The 21,673-nt window shown below is 42.3% G+C and overlaps 1 protein-coding gene across 1 annotated transcript; it reads right to left on the bottom strand.

The window, feature by feature from the left end:
• Positions 1–1,930: 1,930 nt before the first annotated feature.
• LOC147626136 (DEAD-box ATP-dependent RNA helicase 37-like) lies at positions 1,931–19,710 on the bottom strand. Its single transcript, XM_086816244.1, has 6 exons — positions 18,555–19,710; positions 18,366–18,449; positions 16,211–16,453; positions 3,249–3,425; positions 2,940–3,053; positions 1,931–2,802 (listed from the first exon to the last, which is right to left on the bottom strand). Exons 1-6 carry the CDS (start codon positions 19,395–19,397, stop codon positions 2,311–2,313), a joined length of 1,953 nt encoding a protein of 650 aa, XP_086672370.1. The 5' UTR covers positions 19,398–19,710; the 3' UTR covers positions 1,931–2,310.
• Between the last annotated feature and the right edge of the window lie 1,963 nt (positions 19,711–21,673).

Consider the following 21,673-nt stretch of genomic DNA (forward strand, 5'->3'; position numbering starts at 1 on the left):
AAATACATATGATATTGATTGCTTTCCGTTGATTTTTATAAGGAGTCCTATCACCATTTAAGTTCAGATTATGTTGGTTCTCTTATTCTCCTACATGTTTACAAATGTGTTGTTTAACTTTGCCTTTCAATCAAACCAAACACACTTATCCACTTTAAGTATTATTCCAAACAACGCTTTGTACCATTATCTTCATTAATTTAAAGGTTTGCTAATCAGAATAAAGAGATTTCCCTTTTGTGTATCCTCAAAGTTGTTCACTTTCCCCAGTAGATTCTTTTCCTAGGTATATTTTTTGGTGCTAGAAATGCTAAAATTAGTGTCAAGAATTTACTCTCTTATCCTAAAAAATGTTTGAAATGAATGTTATACAACCTTTTTTAACCAACCCGAGATAGGTACTCTGTACTATGGAAATATGTGCGTCAATACATCCGTAATACAAACCTAACTTATAATTTACCAAAGACCTTCAAGTGGCTCTTCACTATGATCACCTCTTTTGCACAAGAGCCTAATTAGAAAAAACATAGAAATTGAGATAACTATAAAGGTCGATATTATTTTGTGTCTCTTGAATGACTCAACCACAATTCAATTGATATCTCCATCTCTTGTGTGCCTAACTAAATTCATAAGCTTTCACATGGATATCTCCATCTCTCATGTGCCTAACCAAATTCATAAGCTTTCACATGGTTCTTAGTGGCAATCCACAAAGGGCCCCTTGCTTTTTGGTAACCCCCACGCACTCTCCCAAATGTTACTACTATCAACACACACATTCCTATAGAATGCTCAAGAAAAGCAGTAGGCAAACTCACCCCCACATTGCAGGCTCACTACGAAACACCCCTCAGCTTGGGAGAGAGACATGTGCACCACCCTAATATAAGGCCCTTAGATGTCACGACTACCTCGTACATAAAACTATTACCACAAGTGTTCGTACCATGCATGATATTAACACCAGATTGTTTATGGACAATTAACACCTCCATTATGCCCAATTTAATGCAAAATTTTAAAAAAAACTCACCGACCAATATAAAAAATGTTGTGATGCGCTACTTTTCCTTCGCATGCTAATAATTTCTCCATGATTTCTTAGTCATGCAAATTAAATATGTCAAAGTCATCAAATGAATTTTATCCAAGAGAATGAACATTTTCTATTTTTTTACTATCTATTTAACATGGTGTAACCATCACTTTTACCATGCCAATCCTTTCCCATAATGTAACCTGTGAAAGGACACTTCTGTGTCCTATGGTGTTGCCAAGCTGTTGCACAATATATTGGTGAAAATATCAACAGCTTTGTGAGAAGAAATTTGCGATTTTAGCTTGTAGGTTCCAAAGCACTATGCCTCAAAGTTGCAACACTGGCCAACAACTCTACCTACCATCTCCAGCCGCGGTGGTCATGGGGGATGCCTAATTCGTGGCTCTTGCCCGATGGTACGTGGCCCTTGCCCAACCATGATAATTGGCTAATTGTTGTAAGGGGAAATCGGCTCCACCCACTTGAGTGGGCCCCGGGTGTGTTCGAAAAAAAAAACTCTACCTACCATCTCCAGCCCTCCTAGGTTAGCGGCGCTATCTAGCTAAAGCATGTGTGATAGAGCCAAGCATAGCATGCACACGCGCACACTCAAATCACCCAAATTTAGATAGTAAGCCATCGAGATATCAAAATTTTGGAGGACGCACCTAATATTATCAAGTTTTTGCAGAAGAAGCACACCAACTATCTACCACAGTTTTTAACTTTAGAGACGGACTGTTTCAAGCATTATTGGTTCATGCTATGACAATCCTCCAAAGCCCAGAGGCTGTCTGGTTCATGCTATGACAATCACTTTCACAAGCATCCTTGACACAGACTCAGCCCAAAAGGGACACACTAAATCAAAACTCAGCAAAAAAATTCCCGCAACACATATGGCATTCATAGGTTCAAAGACAGGTACCTTTCTTCAAAATTCATACCTGACAAAACCAATTAGTTAAAAAGAGATCTCAATCACATTCACAAAATATAAGATTCTAAGGTGATGTTCAATAGATTAAACTATGCTTCAGTCTTCAGTCTTCCGCCAGAGTTGTAACTCAACCATTATGCTTTTGATGTCTGTAAATCCAGTACTCAAAATTATGGATGGGTGCTTAGAATTGGCAAAACTGCATTGAAAGACAGTCTTATAAAGAGGGCAAAACATCTGCACAGAACTGAGCAGGATACCATGACTTCAGAAGCCATGAATCCAAAAAAGAAGCATCATTCTGGGCTTTGTCTGCCTGCCAAACTCAATCCCATGCACTGCTTGCACCAGCACCATAATTATTGTAACCCATAGATCCTCCATAGTTGCCACTATAGCCACCACCACCTCCATAGCCGCCACCACCACCACCTCGACCTCCTTCCCTCCGATAATCCCGGCCCCCAAATCTGGACCCTCCTGGTCTGCGATTTCTGCCCCCGCTGCTTCCAAAGTTTGCTCTTGCAGCATAGTTCAGCAACCAATCAGGAACAGTTTGGTTGGCCTCCTGCATCAATTCAGCCAATGGCCTTGCAAGTGACATGTTGTTCTCAGTAAAAAAAGCAGTGGCCAACCCCGACTTGCCAGCACGTCCAGTCCTCCCAATGCGATGGACATAATCATCAATGTCATTGGGAAGATCAAAATTAATGACATGCGCAACATGGGGAATATCAAGGCCACGGGCTGCAACGTCAGTGGCGACAAGAATAGGAGTGACACCAGTACGGAAGGACCGTAAAGCATGCTCGCGTTCCTGCACCCAAAGGACAAAAAGGGTTACTTGCCAAGTGTATCCAAAACCCAAAAGCCTGAAAGAGGAAAAAGAACCAACATTTGGATGCACGCACTCACTCACACGCACACATTTTTCTTCAAATTGCTTTGGCATACCTGTTGTGTGCGGTCACCGTGAATTGTGGTAGCTGGGAATCCCATGTGGCACAACCAATCCTCCAAAGCATCTGCTCCACGTTTGGTTTCCACAAATACAAGAGTCAAAGGTTGCTGTTCCCGATGCAGATCCATCAAAAAAGAAAAAAGCCAACAAGGTTCAATAGAAGATTGTTAGAAGCCTGCATCCAAACGAGCCTTTGCTAGAAAAAGTCATGATTATATCGTCCACCAAAAAAAAGCAGTCCAACACCTTTGCTAGAAAAAGACATGATTATGTCATCCACAAAATAAAGCAGTCCAACGTACCTTTCCTTGAACTCCTTGAATGCCATTGGCATTCTGTGCATGAATGAGATCCATCAACATGCTTCGTTTTTCAGGATCAGGAACATATTCAACCTTTTGCACAATAAGATCAGTGCTGGAGCCCACTCTTCCAACAGCCAAAAAAATGTAGTTTGACAGGAAATCTGCAGCAAGTCTCTGCAGGTTGACCATGACAACCAATCAGCACATCTCCCCCTCACTCTTGTGTGTTACATTCCTTTAAAAGGGCATACTGGTCTTTTGTTTCATGTACATTGATAACTTCTCCCATTTTGTTGTCCCCAAAAAACAAACACCCCGCCTCCCCAACACACACACACTCTTGAGAAGAGATTGAAGACAAGCTTCTTTAAGTCATTGTTACATAATCTGGAAAATCTGGCCTGTCCCATGTGTGGGAACTGAAGAGGCCCCCAAACTTGTAACAAAAAAATCTTCCTTGGTAATAAGACATAAATTCCAAGGGGAAGAGAGGCAAGGAGGGGGGGGGGGGGGGGGAGGGGTAGGGGAGGCAGGAAGCAAGTCTCTGCAGGTTGACCATGACAACCAATCAGCACATCTCCCCCTCACTCTTGTGTGTTACATTCCTTTAAAGGGCATACTGGTCTTTTGTTACATATACATTGATAACTTCTTCCATTTTGTTGTCCCCAAAAACTAACACCCCGCCTCCCCAACACACACACACACACTCGAGAGGAGATTGAAGACAAGCTTCTTTTGGGACATTGTTACATAATCTGGATAATCTAGCCTATCCCATGTGTGGGAACTGAAGAGGCCCCCAAACTTGTAACAAATAACTCTTCCTTGGTAATAAGACATAAATTCCAAGGGGAAGAGAGGGAGGGGGGGGGAGGGGGGGAAGAGAATCCATTCTGGTCCTAGTGTGGTGTCAAGTTACTCAAGTTATGCATGTGGTTTAAGTGGATGATATGAGTGCCTTTATTTTAAGTGTTTAATCGCATTGATAGTCGTGTGTGAAGACCCCAGGCTTGCACATTGCTATCAAAGCACAGCTTTCCTTTGAACCAAGGAAAACGGTCTTGACCAAGGAATTCACAAGGCTATTAGTGTGGTTAAGCCAAAGGCCTACCAGCCCACATTTGGAGAAAATTTTCTCATAAGTCAACTGCTTGCACAAGTTATGCACAAGCCAAGTTTGAGAACCATTCGTTGCCCACTTGCTTACTAGCCATGGGAGAAATCCAGCTTTGGATCTCAAAAAATTTGGCTTTAAGAAGAGGACCCCTTCGTCGTACTCAAGGACAAGGAAAATTTAACTTTGATGAACATAAAAACTATATTTTGAGTTTTCCAGGATTGCAGTATTTAATATCTTTCTTATGTAGTCTGCATTGGTTATGTGGATTCCTTACCCTTGTAACTTTTACGACCTATAATGATCTCTATGGACTCTGTCTCAAACCTTGCTCCTGAAGCAAGGAAGAGAAATATAACTTTCTTTACTTTTTTTTTAGATTGAATAAGTTTGCTATGTTGATTCCTTGCAAACATAAAGTGAAAGTCCAAGATGTTGCTTGAATATTCATTCATTGTTTATACCTAGTATGTGGCTTGCCTAGGATTATTATGTTAGGTATGGACACTAAATTTACTAACCATTTTGGCATGACAATTTTGGTACTAAGTTACATTTTTCCAATGCTCTTCATCCACAGATTAATCAGCAAACAAAGATCTACAATCAGCTTTCCTTCCATGTACTATGTCAAATGTGGTGGCCCATGGACATATCTATATATATACCATGTACTATGTCAAGTGTGGTGGCCCATAGACATATCTACCATCATAAGGTCAGAAAAATCTTAACTTACGAATTGAGAGATTTCCAAAAGAAATAATAGCGAAGAAGGACAAAGACAAAAACAAAGCATTTGAAAGATCAAAAATAAATAAACTAACAGACCTAGCTACTAAGGAGAGGAAATCAAAAGATAATATCAAACTAAGACTTTTAATTAAGACATTAACCAAAAAAAACAAAAACAAAAACAAAAACCAAAAACAAACAAACAAAACAAAACAAAACAAAAAACAAGAAACAAAATGAATGAAAGAAACTTTAAAAAATAAAAAATAAAAAACACACACACAAGCATACACACACTTCTTCTTAATAAGAACTTAAACCTTTTGAGCTAAGATACTAAACAACAACACAAAATAGCAAAACATAGAACCGTAAACTCTAGACCTAAGGCACTTAAGAGCCAAAACCAAACATTATATACCTAGATGAATCCAAGAACATGCCCAAATTCACCTTTTAGGAACGTGCATGTTATACACTCATGGTAGTCAACCCACAAGACTATATAACTATCAACTCCATTATGCATAGTATGGACTTGATACTACGGCATCCCCACTAACGTCATCAGTGCCCAATAGTGGGTGTACAACTCTATATCAAGATATGCTCTCACACACGCACTCCCCCCCCCCCACACACACACACACACACATAAGAGCATATACTCACACAAAGGCCTTCGTACTGAGTTTCTGTCAAACTTCGGGAGATGCAGGGCAAACTCAGCCATAATGAAGTCTAGCACTAGGGGAAGTAGCAAATAGAAAGAATTAGTTCAGCAAATAAGTAGTTGATAGGACAAATGCACCGCTAAAGATAGAAAGAATAAGCACAATATCAACTGGCCGCAACTCGAACGAAAAATTCACAATGTGAAATCTACATGTCTGCTAATACGGCTGAATTATATACCTAGATGAATCCAGGAACATGCCCAAATTCACCTTTTAGGAACGTGCATGTTATATACTCATGGTAGTCAACCCACAAGACTATATAACTATCAACTCCATTATGCATAGTATGGACTAGATACTACGACATCCCCACTAATGTCATCAGTGCCCAATAGTGGGTGTAGAACTATGTATCAAGATATGCTCTCACACACGCACTCCCCACACACACACACACATATATTCACACAAAGGCTTTCGTACTGAGTTTCCTCCGGAGATGCAAGGCAGACTCAGCCATAATGAAGTCTAGCACTAGGGCAAGTAGCAAATAGAAAGAATTAGTACAGCAAATAAATAGTTGATAGGACAAATGCACCGGTAAAGATAGAAAGAATAAGCACAACTGGCCGCAACTCGAACGAAAAATTCACAATTTGAAATTTGCATGTCCGCTGACACGATTGAATTATATACCTAGATGAATCCAGGAACATGCCCAAATTCACCTTTTAGGAACGTGCATGTTATATACTCATGGTAGTCAACCCACAAGACTATATAACTATCAACTCCATTATGCATAGTATGGACTAGATACTATGCATCTAAAAACGACATCCCCACTAACGTCATCGGTGCCCAATTATGGGTGTAGAACCCTGTATCAAGATATGCTCTCACACACGCACTCCACACATACACACACACACACACACACACACACACACATAAGAGCATATATTCACACAAAGGCTTTCATATTGAGTTTCTGTCAAACATCCGGAGATACAAGACAGACTCAGCCATAATGAATGATGGGGAGAAACCTAAATTAGGGTTTAGAGATCATTCATGGGAGACATACACAGAGAAGCAAGGGAGAGAGAGAGAGAGTTGTGGGGATAAGTCAACTCATGAAAAAGCATGAGTGTGTGACTCCCCTATCACACATGTATATTGCACTAGTACACATAGTGCACTCAGTACATTAAAAGTACTAAGTGTACTATGTACTATAACTTATGGGCTTGTACACACTATAAGGGTGGGCATAACGCCTTTACCCCAACAACCTCCCACTTAAAGGCAAAGTGCCCTTAAGTAAAGGAAAAGAAAAATCAGCATGTACATGATAATATACAAGGCCATATCAAGGCTGAAACTGGCCTCATCCAATGCCCATCAAGTGTCTGCAATGAGCAAACCGCTCCGGAGGCAAACTCTTGGTCAACAGATCAGCCGGGTTGTCATCCGTGTGAATCTTAACAAGCTGAATTTGCTTGTTCTCTATCACCTCTCTGATGAAGTGATACTTTACATCCACATGCTTCGTCTTTGCATGAAAAACAGGGTTCTTTGCCAACTGAATGGCACTCTGACTGTCACAATGCAACAATGGAATATCCCCTGTATAGCCCAAATCAACCACTAACCGAGATAGCCATAATGCCTCCTTGCAAGCCTCTGTGGCTGCAATATACTCGGCCTCTGTAGTAGATAAGGCAGTGCACTTTTGCATCCTGGATATCCATGACACAGCACCTCCTGTGAATGTAAATACATAACCGGTAGTAGACTTCCGGTTATCTGGATGACCGGCATAATCCGAATCCGTGTAACCATGCACTAATGCATCCTGTTTGCCAAAGCAAATGCACAAATCCTGTGTGCCCTTCAGGTATCTCATGACACCTTTCACTGCTTCCCAATGCTTCTTGCCAGGGTTGGCCATGTATCTAGAAACCACTCCCACTGCAAATGCAATGTCCGGCCTAGTAGCAACCATGGCATACATGAGACTGCCACAAGCTGAAGCATACGGAATCTTGGCCATATCAGCCCTATCTCTATCTGACTGTGGGCTGTCCATAGCACTGAGTTTCACATATGGAGGCAAAGGAGTACTAGCTTTCTTCCCCCCGTCCATATTGAACCTCTGCAAGACTTTGCCAATGTATTCCTTCTGAGACAAATACAACACATGCTGATTTCTGTCCCGAAGTATCCGCATACCCAAGATGTGATTTGCATCACCCAAATCCTTCATATCAAAGGTTTGATGCAGCCTCTGCTTCAAGGCATCCATCTCTTTACGAGATTTCCCGGCAATCAACATATCATCAACATACAAAATGAGAATCAAGAGACTGCCATCCAAAGCTGTCTTGGTGTACAAGCAGTGATCTATGTCACTTCTCCTGAATTTCTGAGATTTCATGAATGTATCAAATTTATGATACCATTCTCTTGGTGCCTGTTTGAGCCCATAAAGACTCTTTTTCAGCTTGCATACAAGCTTCTCCTTTCCACTTACTGCATAACCCTCTGGCTGCTGCATATATATCTCCTCATGGAGATCACCGTGAAGAAAAGCAGTCTTCACATCCATCTGAATCAAGTCCAGATCATCATGCGCAACCAAAGCCAACACAGCTCTAAGTGTGGTCATTTTGACCACTGGAGAGAAGATCTCATCAAAGTCCACACCATATTCCTGCTTGAAGCCCTTAGCCACTAACCTGGCTTTGTATCTTGGCTTAGCATCTGATGCAACTTTGAGCCTGTATACCCACTTGCATGGCAAAACCTTCTTGCCTGCAGGCAAAGGCACCAACTTCCAAGTTCCATTTTTATGCAGAGAATCCATCTCTGACTTCATGGCACGCTCCCATAGAGCCTTGTCTGCCCTCTGTAAAGCCTCTTTATAACATGAGGGCTCCCCACAGTCAGTAAGCATCAAATAGTCAACCCCTGGAACAAACCTGTCAGGGGCTCTGGAGGGTCTAGTGGACCTCCGTACCCAATGACCATCATTTGCAGGTTGCTGTCCAGCCTGCATATCACCCATTGGTGGCTCCTGTTCCATGCCATAAGGCTGAAAAATCATGCCCGGTATATCCTCTAACTGTGGTATATCCATAGGGATATCTTCTGCCATCTCTGGCTGTCCATTTGGACCATTTTCAGCACCATTTAAGGGCTGGTTTTCCTGCTGTAATGGCTGATTTACAGCCCTTTGTTGTTGTCCATGATGTCCATCATCATCAAAGATGACTCTGCCAGGCTCCTGTTGCCTTGCAGGCTCCTTATACATGCATGTTTCATCAAAAATGACATCATTGCTGCGTATGATCTTTTTATTCATGGGATCCCAAAGTCTATACCCCATTTCACCTCTGTCACCATATCCTAGGAATATGCATTTATGAGACTTGGGATCAAGTTTGGTGCGCATTTCCCTGCGTATGTGCACGTACGCAACGCAACCAAACACTCTCAAGTGCTTGTATGACGGAGGCTTCCCTGTCCATACTTCTTCTGGCACTTTCCCACCAAGCCTCGTGTTAGGTGACCTGTTTATAAGGTGAACGGCTGTCATAACAGCTTCAGCCCAAAAACCATGAGGTAATGCAGCATGTGACAACATAGAACGGACCTTCTCCTGAATGGTCCTGTTCATCCTCTCTGCTGTCCCGTTTTGTGGAGGATCATAAGGAGTAGAGAGCTCCCTCTTGATGCCTTTAGCATCACAAAAGTCCTGAAACTGTTTGGACATATACTCTCCACCATTGTCGGAACGCAAAGCCTTCAGTGTTTTGCCAGTTTGATTCTCAACAAGAGCAACAAACTTCTCAAACACTGAGAATGTATCACTCTTCAAGCGAAGAGGATAGACCCACACCTTGCGTGTGGCATCATCAATAAAAGACACAAAGTATTTTGCCCCTCCCAAAGAAAGCTGAGGCATCTCACATACATCTGTATGCACAAGCTCTAACTGAGCATCTTTCTGTCCAAGAGCTTTCTTGTGGGGGCACTGTAGTTGCCTACCATATATACAATGCTCACAAAACTGAAAACTTGAAAACTTTAGAGAAGGCAAGTAACCCAAACGAGACAATTGCTCCATTCCCTTGACACTCATGTGTCCCAACCGGCTATGCCACATAGAAATTTCCGGCAGCTCGGTTGCATTTACATTAGCATGGTGACAAACACCTGCATGCATAAAGTAAAGAGTGTCCACCTTAGAGCCTCTGGCAACAACCAGTGAGCCCTTACTAATCTTCCACTTTCCACTACCAAATGTGGTGACATAATCAGCATCATCAAGCTGTCCAGTAGAAAGCAGATTCTTCTTGATCTCAGGCACATGCCTGACATCATGGAGCATAAGCTGTGAGCCATCTGAAAATACAAGCCTCACATCACCTCTGCCAAGAATTTTGCATGCATGGTTATCACCCAAATAAACCACTCCTTCATTGCCAGCAGTGTACCTGACAAACAAGTCTCTGCAACCTGTGACATGAAAGGAGGCACCTGAATCAATGATCCATGAGTGCATACCATGACCACCTGTAAGAAGTGAATGGGCATCAAGTGAAGACGTAAAGAGGACCTCATCCTCACTGCCACCTGCATGTGACACATTGATTTCTTCGATCTTGACTCCACTTTTGCCCTTTGGCTTTACATCTTTGGCTTCATCCTTCTCTTTGTCTTTGCCTTTTCCCTTTTCCTTTTGATCATTTTTCCATTTGTAGCATTGCTTTTTAATGTGTCCCTTCTTGCCACAATAATGGCATTCCAAATCCTTTTTGGAGCGAGACTTGCTCCTTCCCCTTTCTTGGCTTTTACCCCTTTGCTGGGATCTCCCACGTGCATTCATTGCATTGGACTTTCCAACAGAGTTGTTCTTCCTGTTCATCTCTTCTTGAAGAAGAGCACCCTCAACATCTGCATATGACAGCATAGCATTCGAATTGCTAGTGGCTGTCCTGAATGTGTCCCAACTCTCTGGCAAAGTGCATAACAAAAAAGTGGCTTTGAACTCATCGTCCATTGCCAACTTTTGATTGATGACCTGGCTGACAATACCATTAAACTCATTTAAATGGGCTGTCATAGACGCCCCTTCCTTCATCTGAAGACCTATGAGTTTCTTCAACCAATACACTTTGCTTGAGGCACTTTGTTGGGCATACAAGTCCTGCAATCTCTGCCACATTCCCCAAGCTGTCTTCTCTTCACGAATGCTGAAAAGTAATGAGTCTGACACAGACAACATGATAGTAGATCTTGCCAGCTCATCCATATCTTCCCACTCTTCAGCTGTAAGAGAAGCGGGCATCACACCCCTTTCTTTGATAGGCTTGTGCTGCTTTTTCTGAAGCAACACATTGTAGCACTGGGTTTGCCAAATATCATAATTCTGCGAGCCTTCAAGCTTCTTGATGTGAAGCAATGAAGAGCTCTCACCTGTGGTTGCCATAGCAAAATGCAACCTGTCAATGCCTGACTCCCTGCAAATGTGCAAACACTGCACCCAAGATGTGCAAACACTGCACCCAAAGCACACAAAGTGCTCACAAATGTTCTCCCAAGCTTTATCTCCCACTGCGGAAGCAAGAATGCAACTTTTCTCCCACTTTTTGTGATGAAAACACCAAAATCTGGTTGCTGCAGATTTTGGACAGCACCTTAAATGTGCTCTTTTGCCCTTCCGAAGTACTGTACAACAGTACCAAGTGCTTACAAATGATGTACCAAACCTGTACCGGCAATTTCAGCAGCTGAATTTGAACCTTTTGATCACTCAAAATAGTGTACAGCCATGCCAAAACATGTACAAATCTGTACCAAATCTGTACCAGCAGGTACAGTAGCAATAAATGCTCTCCTGGCTGTCCAAATGAGTGAAAATCAGACTTTTACAGTCCTGTATACTGCATACAACAGTCCCGAACAGAAATTGGGCAAAAGCCCCTTGACTGCAAGCTGATTTTTGAGGATTCAAGGCATAAATTCTTTGCCTGCTGCTTTGCCAAGCTCAACAAGCATACAAACTTGGTACATTGACGCACTTGAAGGCATCCAGAGTGTTCACGATGCTTCCCCCTGGCCACATATACATCAAATACATGAAAGCCCCTTGATTTACAGGCACATTGAGTGCTTGTAAGGCATCAGCACATTAACCACAGCATCAAATGCGATTGCCTGCATGCAAATCAACTCAATCGGCACAAAAGCCCCTTGATTTGCACTGCAATATGCTGCAATTTGCTGCGATTTTGCCCAAATGTGCGATTTTTCACATCATACAGCATGTATGAGTGCTTAATTGCACAATTACATCAAAAGCCCCAAATTTCGACATCCAATTTCCTGCAAATTGATCCTGATTTGACCAATTTCCTGCAAATTTATCCTGATTGTGACCAATGTCACCCAATTTTGCCAATTTTGCTCAAAAATTGAGCAATTGGGCACCTGTACCTGCTCAATTGATTTAATTGATAAAAAATTCGCAAAAAATTGAAGGCAAATACCTCTGAAATTTCTGAATTTCTCTGATTTGCAGGTTGATGATTTGGTGCTATTCTGCAGAAAACTGATGCAGATAAGGGACTCGCTTTTCCTGTGACAAACCCATTTCAATTCTGGCCAGCTCTCAGATTTATCAGAGGGCTTGTACTTGAATCACAACGTGCACCGCCTCCATAGCTTGAAAGCTTATGAGGCGTGTTCATTTGACAGAGCAATGTTGCTGGCCAACACGACTCAAGGTGACCCAGGCTATGCATTCACACTCAAAGACACGAAGCCGGTCTCTCGCCTGCCTTTTGCGTAGCTGTTGTGCGCCCTGTATCTTCCGCCATAGCCATGTCTCTACGACCCAATGCTCGCGCAGATGCGCGCAAGAAGGCATACAAGATCTTTGCAAAACGCTTGGCGTAGATTGACGTTTCCTTTGGCGCCTACGCTTTTTGTGGCTACCAACGCTAACACGACGTGCGACTGTTGTCGCCGACTCAAAGTTGCCGTGTTTGAGTGATTTGCTCACGCCTAGTAGCCAGCCGACTAGCGACTAGCGCCTTGCTGTGCGCTGACTCGCCTCACACGCCTGAAGTCAATCGCTTGTTGCTTAGTGCGCCTTCTACACGTTTGAGGTCGACATGCTGCTTGCTTTGGACAGGGAAGAGAAAGGCGACCAGAATTCAGCACGACCAGTTGATGTAGGCGCCTCACCACATTCACACGAGCAAGCCTGCTTGCACAGAGATTCGACGGGCACCGAGCTCTGATACCAGTTGATGGGGAGAAACCTAAATTAGGGTTTAGAGATCATTCATGGGAGACATACACAGAGAAGCAAGGGAGAGAGAGAGAGAGTTGTGGGGATAAGTCAACTCATGAAAAAGCATGAGTGTGTGACTCCCCTATCACACATGTATATTGCACTAGTACACATAGTGCACTTAGTACATTAAAAGTACTAAGTGTACTATGTACTATAACTTATGGGCTTGTACACACTATAAGGGTGGGCATAACGCCTTTACCCCAACAATGAAGTCTAGCACTAGGGGAAGTAGCCAAAACCAAACATTAAGCTAAACTTTTTAAAAAAAGACTTCGAGTCAAAAGTGCAACCATTAACTCCAATGTCTATCCGAACATGAAGTGTAGGTTCATCAACTCTATCTTGCATAGCGTGGACAATAAGCTATGACATCCCTACTCACGTCATCAATGCCCAAGAGTAGGTGCAGGTTTGTATAAGGTTAGTCCAAAAGAACATGCTTTATAAAACCGACGACATATCTATACCATTAATGCCAACAAAGGGCCAAAGCTAACCGTGTGTTAGGTGTGGACACTAAGTTTACTAATCATTTTTGGCATGACAATTTTGGTACTAAGTAATATTTTTCCAATGCTCTTCATCCACAGATTGATCAACAAACAAAGATCTACAATCAGCTTTCCTTCCATGTACTATGTACTCAAGTGTGGTGGCCCATAGACATATCTATACATTGATGCCAAAGGGCCAAACCGAGCCGTGTACTATAAATGCGCTACAAAGGCTCATAGACATATCTGTACTATTAATGCAAGATTGAGTTAGAGATGTACATCTATCACTTCTGTGAGCCCTAGTCCGAGAACAAGTTACCAATCGCCATCAGGGTAGGCCAAGGAAGATCAGTAAGTAGCCAATGCAAAGCCCCGAACAGTGTACTAGTGCGAAGTCCTGCACAATGTCGTGACCCACTAAATTTGAAGTGTGGCGAATTGTCCAAGCGCTTTATTAGGCCAAGTGTTGGCTAACGAATAGTTAAGACAGGCCAAGTACGCAGCCAAACACATCTCATCAAGTCGGGCAAGCCGGGCAATATTTTTGGACGCAAATTGCTCTGTAAATAGGCCCTTCCTCTCTCCACTTCAGGCATCCAAAATCCAATAATCCATCAATCGAAACAAGCATCTAGCATCAACTAATCATCACAGGGGCAGCCCATTATCAGCACAAATCATCCGAAACAACAACAAAGAGCTTGCGATTGCAAACAGCCTGCTCAATTCATTACTGGGCAGCCCTACGACAAGGTCTCCATAGACCACACCCAAAAACTGAAACCCTAACGAGGTTTCATAGACCTGACATCGTACGCATTGCATGACCACAATAGATGATGGCTAGAAACTCATCGCCCAACTATAGAGTCCTCCAAACTCACCCCCGAGCCTCAAGCCGGATTGCCGCGAGCCTACTTGGTATCGATGGCCCCAACCTTGCGTCTTATACCACCAGCCGAATCACCCACCTTGCAGCTCCATGGCAATGCGGTCTTGTACCCCCTCGTAGCCCTCTTGTCTACCACATGGATACCTCGATAACTCATAACTGCCCCCAATGTTACTTATATAGCAATAACATGGCTCTAATACCAATATAAGGTCTCCATAGACCGCGCCCAAGGATCATCTCACCTAGAACCGAAACCCTAACGAGGTTTGTTTCATAGACCTAACATCATACGTATCGCATGACCGTGGTAGATTGTAGTGAGCAACTCACCACCCAACCATAAAGTCTTCCAGGCTTTTGAATGCCACGAGCCTACTTGGTATCGATGGCCCAAACCTTACCACAAGGCCGAACCACCCACCTTGTAGCTCTGTGGCCATAAGGTCTTGCACACCCCTAGTAGCCCTCCTATCCATGGCGTGGATACCTCAATAACTCATAAGTGCCCCCAAGGTCACTTGTATAGCAATAACCTGGCTATAATTGGCCCTTGCTTTATTTATAAGCTTTTAGGCATTATCAGCCCTACGCTATTAATTATAAGCTATTAGCCTCATCCTGCTAGCACCCTTAGCCCACGTCTGAACCCTCCAAGTCTGCTAAGGCCTGACACGCCTGTCGGAATGTACCACCTACAGAACGTCTTGACTCTTCCGGATCTCCACAGCTCAGAAAGCAGCCTGCTCGTGTCAAGATCCTGCTCGGGTGTGTAATTCCCAAATTCCACCTCTTATTCAGCCCAGAATTCAGGCAACACACAGTTCAGCAAAGAAGAAGATGATTTACACATATTGGGTCAGTCTCTCCATTCAACACAGGCGAGGTCCTATCTATTGACTATTTCAACTTTAGTAATAATGTAGATACACCGAAAGGTAGGGGCCTTCAATGGGTTATTGGGACACATTACTGTGCCGATGCACTCTCCCTCTTCTCTTCCAAATAAATTAAAAGTTACCCACTGAAAGACTCTGCTGCACACCTTATCACTCAAGCTTATGCAGTGCATGTAACCACCTTATTAAGTCATTTGTGAGCCCATTACAGACTTTTCAGAATAGATCCATGGCCACCTACTAGAATAAGGACAGATGATGATGTTCAAGTGATAGCCACTGCACGTCCCACTTCCAACTCCAAGCATCCACTGAGCATTAACTTGAGACAGGCAGCCATGATCTAGTGTCCATATGCTACTCTCTGCTGGTATATCCTTCATCCATAAATATTTATTCCTCGTGACCATGTCCAGAGAATACATGGTTGTATCTAGAGGCTACACTTCACTCATGCGCACACTCTAGATCTCTAGTCATGTGATATATGTCTACAAATATAATGATGGACTCCCATGAGCTCATAGTTCCTTACATTCTTCTGTAAGACATTTTTGAAAAAAATACTCTCTACATGTGGGCTCACCTTGCATGCAAGCACAAACACGAATGCACGTGCATACAAATGCCAATGTGTGAGTGTGTGGTAGAAATAATGGCCAAAAATATAAGAACCCAAAAGTGCCCTCTACACCAAAGGCCCTAAATAAATTACAAAAATGTGTCAACCTCTTTTAAAAAAAATAGGAGTATAAGAAATGAACCTGTATTTCCCTTGGAAAAGTAGCACTAAATAGCATGGTCTGCCTTTCCCCTGCTCGAGGCATGTCCATTTGCTCCACAATCTTGCGTATTTGTGGTTCAAAGCCCATGTCAAGCATCCGATCAGCTTCATCCAAAGCCAGATATTTCACTTGAGATAGAGACACTCTAGCCCTTTCTAGCAGGTCTGCTAAGCGTCCGGGGGTTGCAACTAGAATATCAACCCCTCTGTCCATTTCTCGTAGCTGAAAAAAAGGTCCAACAACACTGCTAAGAAATGGCTACCATCAGAACACAACAAAAGACAACAAAATCCTTCTCACTTGGAAATGCTCAATCTCAAAAAATGCTCCAAAAGTCTAAACAAAGACACAATTACAATTAGCGAAGTCACACAATAGAGCAATTAACACAAAGTTGCAACCTTTTATTGTCACAGGCAGTAACATGACTCCATTACATTTATCTAGACTTGCAAGTGCGGCAGGTACTAAAGTGAAGAAAGGAGAAGACAAACCTTGGATCCTGTGGATTTATTTGCCAAACTCGCTATACATGATTGGGCTGCTTACTTGAGGGAAACGTAAAGGTTGACTCCATATTTAACAATAATATGTTTATGTTTTATTTGCGCAATATGATAAAGTGTGAGAGCACACCTGGAAAGCTTTTGCAGGGCTGTAGAATGGCAGCCAGGGCATGTGCACAGCAGTTGGGCCAGATGTGAATCTACAAGAGCTCATGCATGTGGAGTCAGCAATGCATGCAAGCAGCATGCCAATCACTACAGACTGCATAGGAAGGACGGCACCCATCATTGGTGTGGGCAAGGGCATACATGTGTACAGGTGAGGGGTGGTCGTGGCAGCAAGTCCATCTGTGGGGTTGTTTTCAACATTAACAATTAAAGTCAAGCAAGCAAGTTCCTGGTGAGCAGTTATATGACAGCCTACATGGGCTGGACAACAGCAGTAGCACCAGAGAGAAGACCCACCAATGAGAGCAACGCATGTGCATGTCTATGAATTGTTGGAAGCAAGCATGAATTGCAAAGCAGCAAAGTCGCAAGAAAGATTATTCGTCACACGTCTGTAGCAAGGCAGCTGCATATGGTGAAGGGGGGTTACAAAAAGCAACCCTACAGGGAGGACCATTTGCCACCAAGTGTATGTGTGTAGCAAGGTGGTTGCGTTGGTCAGCAGTATAACACAAAATAAATATCCAGAGGAAGTCCATACATGTGCCAAAAGTATCAGCAATAAGCAAGAATTGACATGCCAAACCTGTTACATTTGAAATGCCATTTTATATAAGATACCTAACCCTATCTGTTTATAAGATTTTTTTTAAGTAAATGGGAGTTAGCTGCGAGGCAGAACTATTAAATTTGATTTTAAATGATAGTGAAGTTGACTGCAAGGCTATTTGCAGTTGCAGCTTCAGAAATTTAAGGGGAAAACCATAAAAGATATGAGAACCAATGAAACCATGTCCAGTAGGTCATAGTGTTCTGTATAGCACAAGCAGCTCTTTGAACTTATAAAGGATCCACTCTAATCCTTTAAGCTCCAAGGCCACCCTCAAGTCAACAATCTGCATAATTACAATTTATTGGCAAATGTTTGGGCGACTCGAGAGCATGATAATTAGTTTTATGATTGATTGATGATACACAAGATTGCGATAACAAGTAAGAAAGCAACCGTGACAGTAGGAAGCAGGAAAATCAGCCCACGGAAAAATCCTAGCATTCAATGCACTTTCAACTTCCATACATGGGATGAGTATCTGGAGCCAAGTGTCCTATCATCAGACCACCCCATGCTATGACAGAATTACCATATACTCGTTGTTAGCATCACGGATATGATCAGCAGTGTAAAACCCCATCCAGGGAAAGAAGAAAACAATATAGACAGGGATAAAGGAGAGATATTTGTTCCATACAGTGCAAAAAGTGCTTGCAATTTTATTTTTTAGATATTTAGTTGTAGGCATCCAGCAGGATTCTAAAACCAGGCTAATGCTCCATGAGTCCGATCCGTCTACCACCAGGCTACACGTTAATGGACAAGTGCTGGCAAATTTTAAGTAAAATTATGACAAAACTTTGCTATAGGCCATAAGTTTCAAAGCTTCAAAGCAAAGGATTGCTACCTGCTGATTAATTGGTGCACCGCCATATGCCACAACTACCCTTAAGCCAGTTTGATAAGAAAATTTTTTTGCCTCCTCATGAATCTGGACCCGGCCAATCATGTTCACAAAGTTAAAAAAAAGAACCTCCTGAGTGAAAGAGCTAAAAAATAAAAAATGACGATACTGAAAATTGACATGACAATATACCTGCATTGAGAGTTCTCGAGTTGGTGAGAGAATGAGAGCAAGAGGAAAAGCTGTCCGACTCCCTCGGGGAGGCCTGGTATTTGGGGGAGGGCCATTCAAAATGCCTGCTATAATAGGAAAACAAAATGCTGCTGTTTTCCCTGAACCAGTTTGAGCACATGCCATCAAGTCCCTTCCCCCCATAGATATGGGGATGGCGTGCCTTTGTACAGGGGTTGGTTTCACGTACTTGCACCTCCTAATGTTTTCATTCAGAACTGGCCCCAGATCGATTTCTGCAAAGGTATTCACAGCTGGAGGAACATTCTCTCCGCTGGTTTCAACTGGTATATCTTCATATGCATCAAAATTGATCCCTGTGTTCTCTTGCTCAAAGAGTTTTTCGTCAGAGGCATCGTCGTCTGCAAAAGGATTAGCCTCCTTATTCCTACCTCCACCCCAACTGGACCTTCCAGCCCAGCTGCTGCTACCACCAGCCCAGCCACCACCACCACCACCACCACCGCCGCCGGCACTGGCCCCGCTGCTAGATGCAGAGCGTCCCCCGGCACTACCATGATAACCCCTACTGCCTCCACCCCATGCTCCTCCACTTGGCCTTGGACCAGTGGATCCTAACACGCCTGCCGCAACAGGCTCAGGAGAGGGTTTCAGGTCAGAAGAAGGGCTCTGTACAGCCCCTTGAGGCCTTCTCAGATGAGGCGGCACGTATGAAGACCGGGCTGGGCGAGTTCCACTGGTGTTGTTGTTGATGGTATTGCTATTGTTGTCGTTGCTACTAGTGCTACTGTTGTTGGCAGCTACATGATCAGCTGCCAAATTATCTGACCACGCTGATGGCATGCTTCGCAGAAAGTCTCGCTTCTTCTACTGTAGCGGATCTTGCAGGCAACTGCCGCTGCTGTGTTGTGTATGATGAGTTCTATGACCTCGAGCCCAGTTATGTTCTTACGACAAGAGCCAGGCAAAACCTAAGGTTGTCAGAATAATCTATCGAAAGCCGACAGAATGTTACCTGTGTGTCCCAGGGGGTAGAGTTCTCTCTCCCTCCCTCTCGCTGTGTGCGGCCACGCTGCTCCTTGCGCTAAATAGGTCTACCAAAAAAAATATGAAGTAAATGATGCTTGTTTCCATTCACACAAAGACAGTATATTATGTTTAATGGATGGGGGGGGGTTGGGCTTTTTAGAGTTTACTTATTTAAATATTATTGTACTTTACTAGTCAAAATGACAATTATGTTTAAATAAAAAAGTCACTATTATTATATTATATTTAGTGCCGGGTGGAACGAGACCCGTACATCCACAGGACCACAAGTCGAGGGCATCGCCACTCGGACCAAAGCACCCTGATCAGAAAAAAAGTTCCCCTTTTTTAAAGCATAACCCTCTTAAACAAGCATGCTCTCATATCCACAAATGTACACTTGTAGCTCTTGTAGATGTGGCTTTGTTTGTGTTGTGAAGCATGTTTTTAGAATCCAAGAATGATGCACATTGTTAGCTCATGTACAAATTCATTCTATGTAGACAATCCTTGATAATTCCATGCACTAACGACGTCTGTGTGACTGTTCAAGTTAGAGTGGGTCATCTTCTTTTAACTATATAAAGGATAGAACACAAATTTAGTACTCATGGTGATGATGTTTATAAATAAATTTGATCGTAAGAATTGGCACTAATTTTATGAATTGTTTTTCAATGGTAAGCTTTAGAGTCGTTCACACAACCTCAAAGAATAAGCGTGTAAAGGAAGACTATCAATCCAAATAGATGAGTGTACCTCAATGGGATGGCATTACCCATTGACCTAGGAACCAAATTCAAGTAAGAAATACAAGTGCACAAATTTTATTGTCATTGTACCTCGTTGTTACATCTTTTGAGTGCTCATCCTTCAATTCACAAAAAAGGTATAACTTCTTTACTTAAAAGTCTTATATATGTTTCTTGATACAACACCACCACATAGAAATGCACATAAATTAACATAATCTTTGTAAATATCAACTTCTTGGTTTAGCTCTTCTAATAAATAGGGTTCCACCAAAAACCCCACTTTCATGCAAAGATTTTTCCCACTCAAAGACAATCCCAAAATCATGCTCACAATCACATGTACATGTGTGAGGTTGGATTTGTACTTTTCAATGTAATTGCATATGGCGGCATGTTTTTGCTAGAGTGGACCATCCAAATTTCATGTTTAGGCAAAAATGTTACACTCAAATCCCAAACCAATTGTGATTGATTAAATTTAAAGCAAGTTATTATATTATAGGTGTTGTTACAAAAGCACAATAACTCCCCCCTTAAACCTTATAACTAACTTTGTCATTAGCATGCACCTATCCCAAGAGTGATTAAACTCAACCTTCCCCATGACTCACTAAAAGCCACACAATTAGCAAGACAAATGTAGCTCTTCGTACTTTTTGTGAAGTGCACCTTAGAAATAACCATAGCTACATGGATGCTAGGCATAAGCATCATATTGAATTTTATAGAATTGATAGAAATCAACACAGAAGTTATTTTGGAAATAGGACATTCACTTCAACCGATCTAGTTTCAATCATTCAAGGTGTACACATTTAGACATTCACTTCAACTAGGACATTCACTTCAACCGATCTAGTTTCAATCATTCAAGGTGTACACATTTAGACATTCACTTTAACTCATCTAGTTTCAATCATTCAAGGTATACACATTTAGACATTCACTTCAACCTAGTTTCAATCATTCAAGCTATACATATTTAGACACAATTTCAATCTTTCAAGATATAAACATTTAAACACAATTGTAAATCCTCCTAGGATTACTTAGCCAAGAATCTTTTTAAAATTGGCTTCTAGAACGGTTGAAACATCATGATAGCTTAACCCTCTTTATAAGATAATAGCTAGCCCTTACCATCCTTCTTGATGTGATATGTATTGTTTCATGCATCATTATTATTTTATTATTCATAATGTTTAGGTCTTTGAAGCTAAATGCATTAAAGGAAGAACCTCAAGGGAAGGTTATATTGATAGCCCATGAGTTTCACATGGTTGAATAGGAGCATAAAACATGTTCCCTTACATATTCAAAGGAGAGAGCTCTTCC

Source organism: Cibotium barometz, chromosome 22, assembly GCF_041138505.1.
Source record: "Cibotium barometz isolate CiBa-2024 chromosome 22, ASM4113850v1, whole genome shotgun sequence".
Lineage (NCBI taxonomy): Eukaryota > Viridiplantae > Streptophyta > Polypodiopsida > Cyatheales > Cibotiaceae > Cibotium > Cibotium barometz.